General features: G+C 43.1%; 3 protein-coding genes across 3 annotated transcripts; 2 read left to right on the forward strand and 1 right to left on the reverse strand.

Annotated features, from left to right (window-relative positions):
* Positions 1-579: 579 nt before the first annotated feature.
* Positions 580-1,609, reverse strand: LOC143321783 (endonuclease domain-containing 1 protein-like). Its single transcript, XM_076732422.1, has 2 exons — positions 1,316-1,609; positions 580-1,185 (listed from the first exon to the last, which is right to left on the reverse strand). Exons 1-2 carry the CDS (start codon positions 1,607-1,609, stop codon positions 580-582), a joined length of 900 nt encoding a protein of 299 aa, XP_076588537.1.
* Positions 1,610-5,471: 3,862 nt separating this feature from the next.
* Positions 5,472-6,923, forward strand: aplnr2 (apelin receptor 2). Its single transcript, XM_076732423.1, has one exon. The coding sequence runs from the start codon at positions 5,472-5,474 to the stop codon at positions 6,921-6,923; it is 1,452 nt and encodes a 483-aa protein (XP_076588538.1).
* Positions 6,924-7,827: 904 nt separating this feature from the next.
* hdac10 (histone deacetylase 10) lies at positions 7,828-14,257 on the forward strand. Its single transcript, XM_076732105.1, has 20 exons — positions 7,828-8,070; positions 8,824-8,958; positions 9,067-9,163; positions 9,317-9,414; positions 9,685-9,789; positions 9,888-9,956; positions 10,042-10,168; positions 10,302-10,367; positions 10,453-10,512; positions 10,720-10,809; positions 11,027-11,133; positions 11,230-11,297; positions 11,718-11,958; positions 12,120-12,210; positions 12,626-12,711; positions 12,862-12,918; positions 13,047-13,128; positions 13,482-13,670; positions 13,746-13,905; positions 13,998-14,257. The coding sequence occupies exons 1-20, from the start codon at positions 7,895-7,897 to the stop codon at positions 14,012-14,014; spliced, it is 2,121 nt and encodes a 706-aa protein (XP_076588220.1). The 5' UTR covers positions 7,828-7,894; the 3' UTR covers positions 14,015-14,257.
* The last annotated feature ends 454 nt before the right edge of the window (positions 14,258-14,711 follow it).

Here is a 14,711-nt window from a genome sequence, read left to right on the forward strand (position 1 = left end):
AACTATAAAGTTATTCATGTAACATTATTGGAATATGGAATAACGTGGAGAATTTGTTGAGTTTTAAATTTCATTTCATTTAAGTCGCAGATGTTTTTTTTAACTCTGACATGTTGGAGGATCAATCTTGACCTTCAGGGACAGTTTTTTGTAACAAACTCGAAGGTCAAAGGTCAAAGCAAAAGCTTTTAAGAGCTTCCAACTGCACTTACACATCTTAAGTGAATGGAGCTCAGAAAAGCAGGTGAGTGGACCTGAGATTATTTCGTTGTAAATACTGGGTAAAATTAGTAAAGATTGCTCCAATTATAGCAAAAAATCAGGGTTAGAGCGATGACGCTGGTCTATTTGCTTCTTTTTCTTACATGTGAAAAAGGATTTTAATCAGAAAACAAGCTGCCACAGAGATATGCAAAGCTAAGCTGGATAATGAAAATCAAATGTAGGCATGTGGGCAATAAGTCTTATTTACCCAGGGAAAGTGCAAAATGTAGAATTAATAAATTTTTAATGAAATTATTCTTAATTACTGGTGTGACTATTAATCTATGCTAAATCTGCAGGATCACCTGTGCTGTTTCAAGGCAGGTGCAGGGCGCTGTTAGCACTTTTAAGAGGCACACAGTTGTCATAGAAGATCTGGAAAGAGCTGCCAACATAAGTTACCCTCTTCAGGAAGTCCTCCAGCTGCTGCACCGTCATCTCTTGGACCTTATTATTGTCCCTGTCGTTGAGCCCGTGAGCTGCAAAGGCAGGAAACTTTGAGCGCTCCGAGTACGGTGCGTTATGGTCAAAATCAACGCAACAGTAGGCTGACCAGAGGTAGGTGGGGATGCCCAGGCGGTTGATGTTGTGGCGGCGGATTGTGTGCCCTGAGGTGGTGACCCCGGTGACCACATAGGCAGTGCCACGGCAGTAGTTGTTGAGCCGCTTGCGGATGGTGTGCTCGTGGTTTTTCCAGGCACCGATGTTGAACTCTCGGACCTGAGGGACCACGTTTGTCAGAGTGTAGGTGGAGGCTTTGTCATCAGGTTGGGCCTGGTGCTCGTCTGGATTCAGCTGACCACGTTCAAAGATGACACTGTCAGAGTAGTCGTCAAGCACGGCCTGAGCATCCTCGAAACTGTTATGAACGTGTTCTGAGGGGAACGGCTGCATCTCTCTGGAGCCAGACACTGTGGAGAGCTGTCAGGATACAGAGAAGATTAAGACTGATTACCAAAGGATATTTCCAAAATCTTTTCCCTGAAACTCTAGAAAATAAGATTTGTGCATCCTTGAAGGGAAAGACAGTAAATCCAATATCAGCCCCTACCTGCGGCTCATACATCCAGGGCACATCAACCTTCTTGGAGCCGTCCGAGCGCTTGAAGGTGTACGCAGAATAAACAGGGATGTGGTTGAAGGTGTCATACAGGGTGACAAACCGTGGGTTGCCCTCGTAGAACTGGCAGATCTTTTTAAACGGCTGGTCCTCCAGCCCTCGAGGCAGCGTGCCCATGTACAGGAACTGTTTACACTCAGGTGAGAGTTTTTCCAGCACCTCTGCTCTGGCCATCACAATGGTGAGAAGATAGATGAGCATTTGATCTGTTCTGTAGACAGTCATGACGAAAACGTGCAGTATGTCCCCACAGAGCATTTAATCCCTTTGAAACGCCGTTCTACTGCGTGCCTCTTCTGTGCTTCATGCCATCTCAGGCCTGTTATGCAAATTCTTATCTTGTCTCTTTACAAGTAGCCAAGGCATTGCCATGTTTGACCAGCCATTAACCAGCACCAGTGGCCATCACAGGCACAGCCAAGCTCTCAGACAGAGCAATATTAAAGCCATTAGAGTCATTTAATATGTTTAATATTTCAGATCCTTCACTCAGGCCTCATTGCACTTATGTCAGATGAACACAGAAGTTGCATTTCCCATCTGTGCCACAAGCTCTTTATAGGAATACTGTGACTTAGAAGAGTCTTAAACAAAGTCTGTCTGGCCTTTGAGCAAACATATACAGAGAGGCAACAACTGTCTGGTAGCTGGTGTTTATCAAATAAGGCAATCCTGTCTGAGACATTTCACACAGTCAATCTGCTCATGCTGATTAAGATACAGTCGGTATGTGTCTATGAGCCACAGGAACAACTAAGCCTCTCTTCAGAAGCCTTTTTTATTTTAATTCAAGGACAATCCACTGAGTATTGACACTGCTGTCCAGAGTCCTGGCTGCATGCTGTATATTAATAAGACTGAGAGTGTGCAGCCACGCTAGCTGCTCTGTGAGACTGCGCTCAAGCACAGGACAGTAGTGCTTTTAGCTGGATGCTAATATCATGCTAACATGCTCACACTGACCATGCTAACCTGCAGGTTGTGCTTAACATGTTCACCATCTAAGCTTAGTGTGTTAGCATGCAAACATTTGCTAATTATCACTACACACAAAGTACAGCTGTGTCTGATGGGAGGGTCATTAGTTTGGTCATTTGGTCATAAACCAAACAAGTATGTGTTCAGTTTACATTTGAAAGCCTGTAGAATATGTTTGTTCCCTTGTTGAACTGTCAAACTGCGTTTTTGGATGCAAAGATTACCAGGAGATGTGTTTCCCACCTCTCAATGGCCTTTGATGATGGAGCCCGCCTCAACAGATCTCTCAGGTATTAGGAAGCATGATGTGATACGTGGATTTAAAGGCTGCTGTTGATACCGTTACTGTAATTCTGCCCACGATCTTATCATTACCAGTCATTTGCAGACGATTTTCTATCTTTAGACTTTCAAAGTCTTTGCTGTCATTCAGCTTGATGTCTTCTGCTGGTCTAACCCTGTTTTGTTATGCTGCAGCACATCCTTCCTCCTGTTGTTCCCCACTGTGATGCTCAGCCTACACGTCTCTTCTCAATGAAATGGTTCTATTTACTCTGCCTTTCTTCTTTCTGAAGCTCTGTGTGTGTGTGTGTGTGTGTGTGTGTGTGTGTGTGTGTGTGTGTGTGTGTGCTCACCACCATGCAGTCATGAGAGAAAAGGCTGTGGAATGTTTTTGGAAACATCTGTTTCCATAACAACAGGCTGATGGGAGCGTGACCTCTGACCCTGTGGAAACAAACACTTCCTGTTTACTATTGGAGCATCTTCACTGTTTACAGTGTAGCCCCATGCTGACCTACAGTGTCTGTCCATCCATGCATCCAATGTAAGGCTTAGATATCATGGAAACAGCACTTAAAAACTGTCCCAAAAACTCCTCTCTGTGATCGTGTCTGAAGGTGGGGTCAAGGTGATGTAGACTACATCCACCTTGTATAAAAAATTAGATTAAGTTATATAGTAATACCTTTTATTGTTAAATGTAGTAGCACAATATTATCTCATGGGGGATATCCCCATGGCCTCTTTCCCTGCTGTCTCTCCACTACTGTAATATGCAACAGCAGCATGATGCTATAAATGTTCAACATTTGCTTTGAAATTAAATTACATGAATGTCTGGAGAATTTCTTATGTAAATCAAATTAGTTCAAGATCACATGTGGATTTGCACACGAATAGACACAAGATCAATGTAAATCACTTGATCTGTTTTTTTTTTTTTTAAACAGAGAGACTCGTCACAGTTGGTTTGTAAGGAGCTGCTGCAGAGGACAGAACTGATCTGAGACTGTAAACCAGAAGACGGCGGAGTCTCCAAACACAGCCTCCACCTACGTAAACTGAGCATTTACAGGGAAACTGCTGGGCGTCACTTTTGTTGTCCAGCTGCCACTTTAACCATGAGAAACATTATGTATTATGATAAGAATTTAAGAATTATAAAAGCATATGCCTGGGTTGATTAGACCGGTCAGTCATTCGGTTTATATTCCACTCATTGTCCACATATCAAAGAGATTACTCTGGTAACACTGCAGACTGCAGTATCACATATGAAACTATGCAACATATAAGCACAATGTCGGCATCCTCTTTATGGCAAGAGGTAACTCAGCTGTGGGTGAGGACCTACCTTCATCTGAAAACTCTCAGCATTGTCTTTTTTTGTTACACCAGGTGCTGTTTCTGCAGAATAATGGATAAGGAGTCTGTCCATGAATGTGAGGGCTGTTACTTGTAGTTTGTCCTCTGTGTGGGTTGTTACATTTGACCACTGTACACACTGTTTGTTTGATCATGTGAGACACAGAGAACTGGTTCGTTTGTGTACTGTATGTGCATTTGGAGGTGTTTGTGTCCGTGCATAGAGAATATGAGCAGCCTATAGAGGACTGGGGGGGATCTGTTTGCGTGTCTGTTTGCGTGTCTCGGGTTTGTGTGTGTTTGTGGGGGAAGATGCGTGGTGTCATTGTGTCTCTCGGGAGGTGTGTTTGTTTGTATTGGGGGGAGTGTTTGCAGGTCTCGTAACTCTCTGCTGGGGTGGTCTGTTTTGAGAAACAGAGAAACGAGGGTCCTGGGTGTGTGTATGTGTGTGTGTGTGTGTGTGTGTGTGTGTGTGTGTTTGTACAGGGGACACTGCTATATATTCAGACTTAAGAGGAGGGTACACCTTCCTCAGCGGGCACAGCACAGATGTAGAGACTGACAGAGGAACTCAGAGACAAAGTGAAATGAGAGAAGACAGGATGAGACAGCAGCTGGATTCTGTTATTATCAGCATCTCAGAAAGGATTTTGTCCAAGCTGATGAAGTAGCCTGAGGTAAGTGTCTGTTGTGTACCTCATCAGCATTCCTCTCATTACAAGGCCCTCGTCTGGGACAGCTAAAATCCAACATTTGCATGCAGAACATGCAGTTTGATAAAGGCGGTGCTCCAAATATGCAGCATGAATTCAACTCAGTGTGAGAAGCTGTTTCTGTTTCTGCTCTTTTGATTCAGAGCTTATGCACATCTCTTTGGACGTGCACGCCTTTGATTCTGGTTGTCTTGTTGGAATGAAACTCTTGAATTTAAATGCTCTTAAAGGCCTTAAGTGATCTTAAGTCTTAAGTCTGATGGAGAGCAGAAAGACTTTTTGAACACCTCTGCTCAAGAAAAGATATGTAATGTGAGCAAGAACAAAAACACTGAAACAGACACAGTTTACATGCGCTGATGACATTTTGTAGTTGTTTGTTGAATGTTTATAACATTCTTGTGTAGATTGGTCCAAAACCCCTCGACTGAATTCCCAAAGTGAGATGTGTGTCGCTAAACTTCCAAGCTGTGCGTGTGTAGTATTTACAGTGTTTGTGCCTGTTGGAAGAGTTGAAAAATCTCATTGTGTTTCATTGAATTTTCAGACCATCCAAGTCAGCAGATTGAGGAGGAGGTGAAAGTGAAGAGAACTAATCCACTTCTGGAATTTGAGCGCTGAATCGTCTGAATCATCGGTGCCAGAGTTTGGACTTTTTGCTTCTTGACCAAACTTCACCAAGTGCTGAAACCTCCTGCTTTTTTAATGGCGAATGATTTTATATAGAAACCAAAAGGATGGACGCACAGATGGCAGAAGCAGACCTCCTCACCTCCCCCTCCCCTTCTCCCTTTCCCCTCTTTCACTGTGACTACAGTGACTGGTCTCCCTCCTTCTCCATCATCCCCTCTGTGTACCTGCTGGCCTTCCTGGTTGGTTGCCTCGGCAACGGCCTGGTGCTGTGGGCCTACCTGGACCGAGCTGAGGGGAGGGGGACGAGGACTGGAGGCAGAACTGGAATGGGAAAGCTCTGTTGCACTTTCAGGACCAGCCAGCAGAACATTAACGGTGCTGGTAGGTTTCACCAGGGCTCATTTCCTCCAAAGAACAAGGATAACTGTGGATATTCTTCAGGACAAAGCTGCAGACCCTCCTCTCACTCCTCCTCCACCTCCTCCTCTTATCCTCCCTCCATCCCTCGTCCCTCTCGTTCACTCACGGACTCTCTGATAGCCAGCTTAGCGTTAGCTGACCTCTGCTTCCTCGTCACCCTCCCTCTGTGGGCGGTCTACACGGCCATGGGCTACCACTGGCCTTTTGGGCAACCCCTCTGCCAAATGAGCAGCTTCCTCACTGCCCTCAACATGTATGCCAGCGTGTTCAGCCTGAGCATGCTCAGCGTGGAGCGGTACTGGGTTCTGACTGGACGCCGGCACTCCAGCCACCACGCCCCACAGAGCTGCCCCAGCAGGGCTCTGTGGATACTTGGAGGGGTGTGGGTGCTGGCGGGGGTGCTGGCGCTCCCTGGTCTGCTGCTGCGCTCTGTCAGGGAGGTGGAGGTGGACCCTGAATCTGAGGACGATTGGCAGCTAGAGCCAGTTCATCCTACTGACTCTGGATCAGTGTTCCTCTCCTGCCAGATGGATTACTCCATGCTGATTGGAGCAGGGCTGGAGGAGACAGATCGAGAGAGGGCAGAGATGTGGTGGGCGGCCGCCTTGAGTCTTAAATCAACTCTAATTGGCTTCCTGCTTCCTCTTGTCATCTTGCTGGTCTGCTACTGCTCACTGGCCCAGCTCCTCAGCAGGCATTTTGGACGGGGCCCTCGTCCTGACCGCAGGCGCCAGAGGAGGCTCCTTAGGGTCATTGTCACTTTAGTGATGGCTTTCTTCCTCTGCTGGCTGCCTCTGCATGTTAATAAGACTGTTTCCCTGCTGCTGGAGTTTGGCTTCGTCCCATACTCCTGCTCTTTAGATCAGCTTTTACTGGCTGCTCAGCCGTACGTCACCTGTTTAGCTTACCTCAACTCCTGCCTGAACCCTCTCCTGTACGCCGCCTGCGACCCATCTTTCAGGAAAAGATGCAGAGGAGCTCTTCTCATGTTGTGCAGGACAAACAGGAGAGGAGGAGGAGAGCGAATGGAAGGACAGAAGGATGAAGGAGAGGAAGAGAGAGAGGAAAGGAGCTCTGCTTTTCCCACAAGAACACAAGAGGAAACAGCAGATAGGACAGAGGAGGGGATGATTTCTGAGGCCCCGTGAATCAGGGTCCCACACCCACATGATGATACGTTTTTCATACTCTTGAAGAAACTGTGTCAGATGTCAATATTTTTTTAAATGGACATCTTTATCAAATTCATGAGTTCATAGACATAATTTCCTGCTTCCAATGCACATATTTCCCACAGGAAAGATGCCACTGCTTCCTGAAGGATCGCTGAGCCCAGAAATGGTCTTGCCAGACCAAATGTTCTCATGCTATCTGATCTGTTTCTATATTTTGTACCAGTTATATACAGTCTTCTCAACTGTTTATTGATTTTGTGTGGCAGTTTTTCTTTCTTGTTGTTGTTTTTCTATTAAAATAAGGATCATGCAAACTCACATTTGTCTTTTAATTGTTAAAAACATAATACATCTATGAATGTGCCTATGTGAAAATTCTGGCTGAAATTACAGGAATAGCTCTTACTTATATTCAGCGAACCATTTAAGTTCAGCTCTAACTGTAAAAATATTATTAAAATAGTATAAAGTGTAAACCGTACATGGAAAAGTTAAAAGATAACACGAGGCATAGGTAGCATAAACAATCTTAGTCTATGCACAAAATAGTAGAAAAGATGATGGAAGCTTATAAGATTTGTGTGTTGGGGTGTAATTAATGTTGCTCAATTAAGATATTCTTACACATAGTCATTATCTTTGATATAAAAATTACTCATACTTGTAGTAATATCTGGTATTTTTGCCATTTGTAGATAGCAACACCATTGCTCATTTTATTTTAAAGAAAACACAAGTTATATTAATGACACTTCACAGAGCAGAGTTTCAGCCCGTATGTTTACTCTCTGAGGTCTCTTCTGCAGAAGTGACAGGACTCCATCCAGAAGGGGGCGCTGACGCACCTTTGAACTGTTTGACAACCTGCAGAAAACTCACAGAGACCTTTGACTCAAACCGCTCTGTGTACATACTAGCTGTTTCTGTTAATATTGTGCACTCGTATGATTAGCGGCTCACTTATCGATCGTCTGTTAACTAATTTATCTACTACTTGCACAGTTTTATATCAGAAACAGTTGCCTAGAGGAAAGAACTGCAGCTGCACAGAAATAATGAAGATGGGAACAGCAATGATTTATGACGAGGAGATGACCAAATACAAGCTACTCTGGGTTGAGTAAGTAGACTGCAACAGTAGACTTAAACCACACATTTTGGTGCATAAAGCTAATGTTAGCTAATCAAAATAGCATGAGTGAATAATGAGTCAACGTCGCTTGAATGTCGGTTTTGTTATACCACGACTGTGTCTTAAGGCTGGGTAATTGTAGCTACATCACCTATTCTTATTATTCTGTGCTCATAGATTGATGTGTCAGTAATTTACAAGTCAAAGTTCCTATAACCTCGGGTAGCCCCTGTAAGCTAAGTTAATTTACCTTAACGTCGCTGTCCGTCTGTATCTTAGGGAACCCAACGAGTATCAGTGGTTATATATTTGATCATTTCAGTTTTAAATTAGTAAATATTTACTCAAATCATCTACCGCAGTCTGTGGGAAGTTGATATCGTTAAGTTGTCGAAGTGGTCGGAACTGATATTGCGGTTTGTTGTAGCTAGCCGGGTCGGTTAGCGAGGACCACCCGCTATATTAGCTCCAAGCTAACTTCTGTATTCCTGTGTTAATTTCCTCTTATTAAAGTTAGTACATTCACTCTTCAAGTCATTATTTTTTCAGCAATGTCTTTTTCCATATAGTTTTGTTATTGATGCATTGATTTATTTTGTGTCTTACTTTCCTTTATTGCATAATAAATACATATAATACATAAATAAAATCCTTTGAAAACGTTATTTATTTATTATTATTATTATTATTATTATTATTTATTTATTTTTTTTTATTATTTTTTTTTTTACATTACTCCAGCCCTGTATGTAAGATCGAGGTACCCGAGCGTCTGACAGTGAGTCATGAAGCTCTGATGGAGAGCGGTCTGGCTGATCGCTGTGTCTCTGTACCTGTCCGCGAGGCGACAGATGCAGACATTCTGCTGGTTCACAGGTCAGTCCTGATGTCAACCGCCTGGCTCAGTTAATATTTTAACTTCTGCATGAGGCTGAAATAAATACCTAAAGCACTCAGCTTCACATAGTTTGCTGCTCCCAACAGTGAGGAATACTTGGAGGCAGTGAAGAAGACACCTTATATGACCCTGGAGGACCTGAAGGAGTTCACCCTGAAATATGGCGACGTCTACTTCCACCCGGTTAGTCCTACACTTAATAATTGACCAGCTGAGTTCCAGCTGGTGACATTTATTCATTAAGGTGGTTAAGGGGATGATTCTGTGGTTGTGGTGATTAAAAACAGGTCAGTTTCACGCCTGTTAACCATTTGTCTTACTCACTTCCTCTCCTAGAACATCTATCACTGTGCCAAGCTGGCTGCAGGGGCCGCACTGCAACTAGTGGACAGTGTTATGACGGGGAAGGTGAGGAATGGCATGGCTCTGGTCAGGTGAGGCCTTTAATGAACTAAAAAAAAAACAAACATGTTGGAAGAAAATAAAATAGCATTTAGGGAAACCCAAACTAAACACCAAACAATTGTTTACAGCTTCATAAATTCATACATTTATGTCATTATAAACTAAAAACTAATCGTTTTATCTGCTTGCCAGACTGATTGAGAAGTTGTAAGGCATCACTGTATTCTCTGTAGATACTAAATGGTTAATAAATTGCTAAAATCATGACATGAACATCACTTTTCTGTCATTGTTGACAGACCTCCAGGACACCACAGCATGCGCAGTGCTGCCAATGGATTCTGTGTGTTCAATAATGTGGCCATAGCAGCTCGATATGCAAAGCAAAAATATGGGCTCAAGAGGTAACTTGACTTTAGATTTTTTTGTTTGTCTTTGCAAACCCTGAGAAAGTTTAATTCTCTAAAAGCTGCAAAATATTTCCCTCATTTTGTGTCTTCAGGGTGTTGATAGTTGACTGGGATGTACATCATGGTCAAGGGGTGCAGTACTGTTTTGAGGAGGATCCAAGGTGAGACTTTCCTCACGGACGGATCCTGATTTGTTTACATGGATGCTGTCTTCTTGCATATTAAATTCTACACTTTTTTTCCCAGCGTGCTCTACTTCTCGTGGCACCGCTACGAACATCAGAAATTCTGGCCTCATCTTCCAGAATCGGACTACGACAGTGTCGGCAAAGACAAAGGAGCAGGATTCAATGTAAATGTACCGTGGAACAAGGTGAGGAGCTGCAGAAATACTGTTCACAGAGCAGCAAACAGGCTGTTCACGATGTAAAACATAAAATCCATTATTGAATATCAAGTTTGGCACCGATTCGTCCTGATCGGAAGTTATCGTCATGATATTTCAGGTGGGAATGAAGAACAGTGACTATCTGTCAGTCTTCTGTCACGTCCTCCTGCCAGTCGCATACGAGGTCAGCCATTTTGGAAAAGTCACACTTTGCTAACAGAAAACAATTTGTTGGAGGTTATTTATCTGTGATTCTTTCTTTGTCACAGTTTTGCCCAGACCTGGTCCTGGTGTGTGCAGGCTTTGACTCAGCCATCGGTGACCCAGAGGTACTGAGTGTAAATCACTGTGATAAAGCTTGAAATGCAGTCGCAGTGTCGCTGCAGATTTCTGTGTGTATCCTTTTTGTGCGTGCTGAGTTTACACTCAGTGGTCATTTTATTAGGGACACCTGTACAATGCACCAACTCTGCCACAAATTCTACCTTTATGACACTTAAAATGTGTAAATCCACTTATGTTATCTTTGTTTTCAGGGTGAAATGTGTGCCAGCCCAGACATCTTTGCCCACCTCACTCATCTGCTGATGAACCTGGCAGGAGGGAAACTATGTGCTGTGCTGGAGGTCAGGCCATCACTCACTCCAATTGTTCTGTTGTTGTCTGCTAATTCTGCCCATTGAATTATTTTCTTAAAACACAAGTGTCTCATCTCTCAGTACATGTATGTCATACGTGTTGCTTTTCATAGTACGCGCCGTGTGTGAGAGTTCTACATATTGCTGCCATCATGCTGAAGGAACGTTGGGTTGTAAAAGGTTTTATTGTTTGGATTTTTTCCAGGGAGGATACAACCTGACTTCCCTCCCCCAGTCTGTGTGTCAAACAGTTCAAACTTTACTCGGAGATCCTGCGCCCTCACCTGCAAGCCTCCATGGTCCCTGTGAAAGGTCTGTCTCACCGTCAGTCAGATTCATGTGTCAGACATTTATCATGTGTGTCTTTTATAACTGTGGTCAATTTATTTTTACTTCTTGTCTTTTCAGTGCACTTGAGTCCCTTCACTGTGTCCGGGCAGCTCATAAGCAGTACTGGTCCTGCCTCAAACATGCAGGTATAACATGCACGTCATTGTTTTTCAGAGAGCTGATTGAGCTCTGCGCTCCTTTGACTCACGATGGACAGTTTAAAAAAGAAAAGGATCAAAAGCAATGCAGCAACACCAGAGATCCTTTCTTCTTTTATTCCACACATTCTTCTTAAAAACCTGGTTCCTACATTACCCACAATGCATCTCTACCTCAGTTCAGCCTGAGATTCGGGTGTTTTATGCTAGTAGCTGCTAATGTGGCCTGGAGCCTCAAGCAGAGATGAGGAGCGGGCTGCAGAGGTCTGATCTCTTTCTAACTCTGCAGCCTCAGATTTTTTTTTTTTTTTTCAAACTTGTCGTCTTCTTGTCAACTTTTTATGGTTTTAAAATCCTTTACCTTTATATTAATTGCTTCATAGAATATTTCATCACTCCTCTCTGCAGCTGAGCTACCCACCTCTGAGATCAGCACGAAGCGCATTAAATTAGCAGAAGAAGAAGAAAGCACAGAGAAGGGAGAAGAGGAGAAGAGCTCCAAGGAGCAGGTTTGGCCAGAGCCTCCCAAACGTGTCACTCCTCCTATCCGCACTGCTGTCGTCCTCCCTGATGGCGTGGCCTGCCCGGACGGATGTGAGCGCTTCAGCTCGTCAGAGGATCCCGACGCGGGCATTGTCAGAAATCTCAGGTATGGAGCCGTGGCTGATCGTCGTTCATTTCAGTTCACATTATTTCTAGTCATCTCTGAGTCATCACCGGAGTAACAGAGTTTGATACATTCAGAGTACTTCTAATCATGATTTCATCGCCCAGATTATACAAAAATGTGTTGTTTTTTTCCACATTAAGGGAGAATTTCCTCAGAGATGCAGATGACGACGCTGCTCTCACAACCCTCTCCAGCCTTATTGCCCTCATAGAGAAAATGGAGAAGAATGAGGTACACTGGCGAGTCCTTTTACGTTTTGCCATCATAGTTGTATATTACTATGATTTTCTGCTGTGAATCGACTCCATACACACGACATCTGTTGCATGTCCGTCCATCCTGGGAGAGGGATCCCTCTCCTGTTGCTCTTTTTGAAGTTTCCTCCATTTTTTCCCCATTAAAAGGGTTATTTTGGGAAGTTTTTCCTCAGTAAAATTGGGGTTCAAGGACAGAAGGTGTTGACTGATGTACAGATTTTGAAGCCCCTTCAGCCAAATTGTGATTTGTGATATCAGGTTATATAAATAAAGTTGACTTGTCTTTTTGAGTGCTGTGGTGTGATCTGCTTCTAAATACAGCGTTTGCTTTGCTGACCTGCCTACATGAGCTGCAAGCTGATGTCATACACTTAATTGCTGCCTCTCAGATCTGCAGTGGCTTGGCGCTGGTCCGGGACGTGTCCATGGCAATGATGTGTGCTGTCCAGCATGCTGCAACTGCTCTCAGCAGACGGTATAGCAATGTAGATCTAATCCAGATGTGCAGTGACTGTATGGTTTGATATAAGAGACAGAGAAGTGAGCTGGACTGAGCACTGAAGTTCAAGCATGTATTAAAAGTTAACTCAACAGTCTGATCTGACGCCACTTTCTCCTTTTGCAGGGTTTTGGTCGTGTGTGTTGGAGACGTGGTCGTCCCGAGTGCCGACACAGAGGACGGGTGATTATCATTTGCACTCCCTGGATTAGGCTTTGTGATGAAACTTGTGTCTCTTTTGTGCTAATGAACCGAGATGTTTGTCTGCAGCGTTGTGAACTTCATGGTGACCGAAATCGTTTTATCTTTAGGAAAACACTCGTGGTGCAGTTTAGCAACAAGGAATCAGATGAACAGAAATGCAAATATTCCATTCCTGTGTGTCTGAAGAAGGTACTGAGTAACAATTCAGAGGATTTGACAGTTCATCCTTTCTCTGCATGTGTTCAGTGTTACTGTGTCATTGTCTTTATTTGTGATTGTATTATGACAAAGTTCTCATATCAAGATAATATAGAATATATGCACAAGATCTTAAATACCTCTACTAAAAATATTCAGGATATTTTGTTTTTTGGCTACTAAAACACAAGTTAATCATCTGATTTAATGTAGTGAACACAAACTTGATTTTTTGACAATATATCAGTAATATCATAACATTGAAATAATGCTGAGATGTCATTAAGTTGTGTAGTGCAGTGTTATGAGTGTTTTATGTGCAGTGTGTGTTTGTCCTCCCTCAGGGCTGCAGTGACGTGTCAGGGTTCATGCAGGCTGTGTTGGGCCTCCTTCTGCCTCTAGGATACGAGTATGACCCCAGTCTGGTTGTGCTGGTTCGAATGCCAGATAGTGGGCTGTGTGACAGTGTGTGGCAGCAGCTAACAGGGCTGCTGCAGGGGCTGGCACAGGGACACACACTGGTACTCATGCAGGTATGAAGGTAGGGACTCCCAGGTTTTTGGGGAGGTTGAAATGGCAGCGTGTAATCAGTAGTTTTGTCATTTCAGGAAGGTGAGAAGACATGTGTTGCCCCCACAGCCTCCTCTCTTCTCGGGGATGCTGCCCCCCCTCTGGGGCAGCTTCATGCTCCTCTGCCAGAGCATGTGGAGGCGCTGGAGAGGCTGAGGCTCAGACTGCAGGCAGACTGGAAACTACTGCAGACCACAGGTGAATTCACAACAGCAGCATCGCAAGAGCACATTACATATAAGAATAACTGTCGTGCTACATTAATTAGAATTTCTGTCTCCTAAATACAGCACCAGGAACTGGATGAGACGATGAGCGCTGAAGCTGATGCTGCTATTTTTGTAATGAAGAAATCACAAATCATAGTCTTGATAAAATTTTGTACAATTTTTAGGTTATATTGTCCAAATGGAGAACTTACTAAATAAACTGTATTTTTGATAACACTGATAACTTTAACCCTTATTTGTTTGCGAATTTATGTTGTCGAAAGTTAATATTTTCTAATTTATTACTGCTGGTAATTTCTTAATAGAAAATGATAGAAAATCCCCATAAAAAAAAAATGAAGCTGTACTGTTGAAGAATAAACTACTGCATAAAGTACTGCTTACATGTTAATGCACCATTCATAATGATTAAAAACACTCACTGATCATTCTGCATAACTTTACTTTTGATACTTTAAGTACATTTTGTGATGATGCTTTGAATGCAGGATTTTTACTTGTATTGAAGTATTTTTACAGTGTAGTACTGCAACATCTAATCAAGCTTTCAGAGGATTGTGAAGTACTTCTCATGATCTTCATTTCTTCGAATTTTTGAGTTTAATTTCTCTCCACCAGATATTTATTTATTGTCAGAGACAGATAGACAGATGGACAGATAGATAGATGGATGGATAGATTTTATTTTAGATTTACTTTATTGATGTCCAAAGGGAAATTACAACATTGCAGCAGCAGTTCACAGATCACAAAACACACATAATTTACTGACCT

The sequence above is a fragment of the Chaetodon auriga genome, chromosome 6, assembly GCF_051107435.1.
Source record: "Chaetodon auriga isolate fChaAug3 chromosome 6, fChaAug3.hap1, whole genome shotgun sequence".
NCBI classification, from domain to species: domain Eukaryota; kingdom Metazoa; phylum Chordata; class Actinopteri; order Chaetodontiformes; family Chaetodontidae; genus Chaetodon; species Chaetodon auriga.

What these genes read in the sequence shown, in the direction of transcription:
- LOC143321783 (XM_076732422.1), bottom strand. Translation starts at nt 1,609, where the DNA reads ATGACTGTCTACAGAACAGATCAAATGCTCATCTATCTTCTCACCATT. An exon ending in CCTGGATGTATGAGCCGCAG is followed by an intron (nt 1,186 to 1,315) that starts GTAGGGGCTGAT and finishes GTATCCTGACAG; the next exon opens with CTCTCCACAGTGTCTGGCTC.
- aplnr2 (XM_076732423.1), top strand. Translation starts at nt 5,472, where the DNA reads ATGGCAGAAGCAGACCTCCTCACCTCCCCCTCCCCTTCTCCCTTTCCC.
- hdac10 (XM_076732105.1), top strand. Translation starts at nt 7,895, where the DNA reads ATGATTAGCGGCTCACTTATCGATCGTCTGTTAACTAATTTATCTACT. An exon ending in TAAATGTACCGTGGAACAAG is followed by an intron (nt 10,169 to 10,301) that starts GTGAGGAGCTGC and finishes ATGATATTTCAG; the next exon opens with GTGGGAATGAAGAACAGTGA. An exon ending in ACACACTGGTACTCATGCAG is followed by an intron (nt 13,671 to 13,745) that starts GTATGAAGGTAG and finishes TTGTCATTTCAG; the next exon opens with GAAGGTGAGAAGACATGTGT.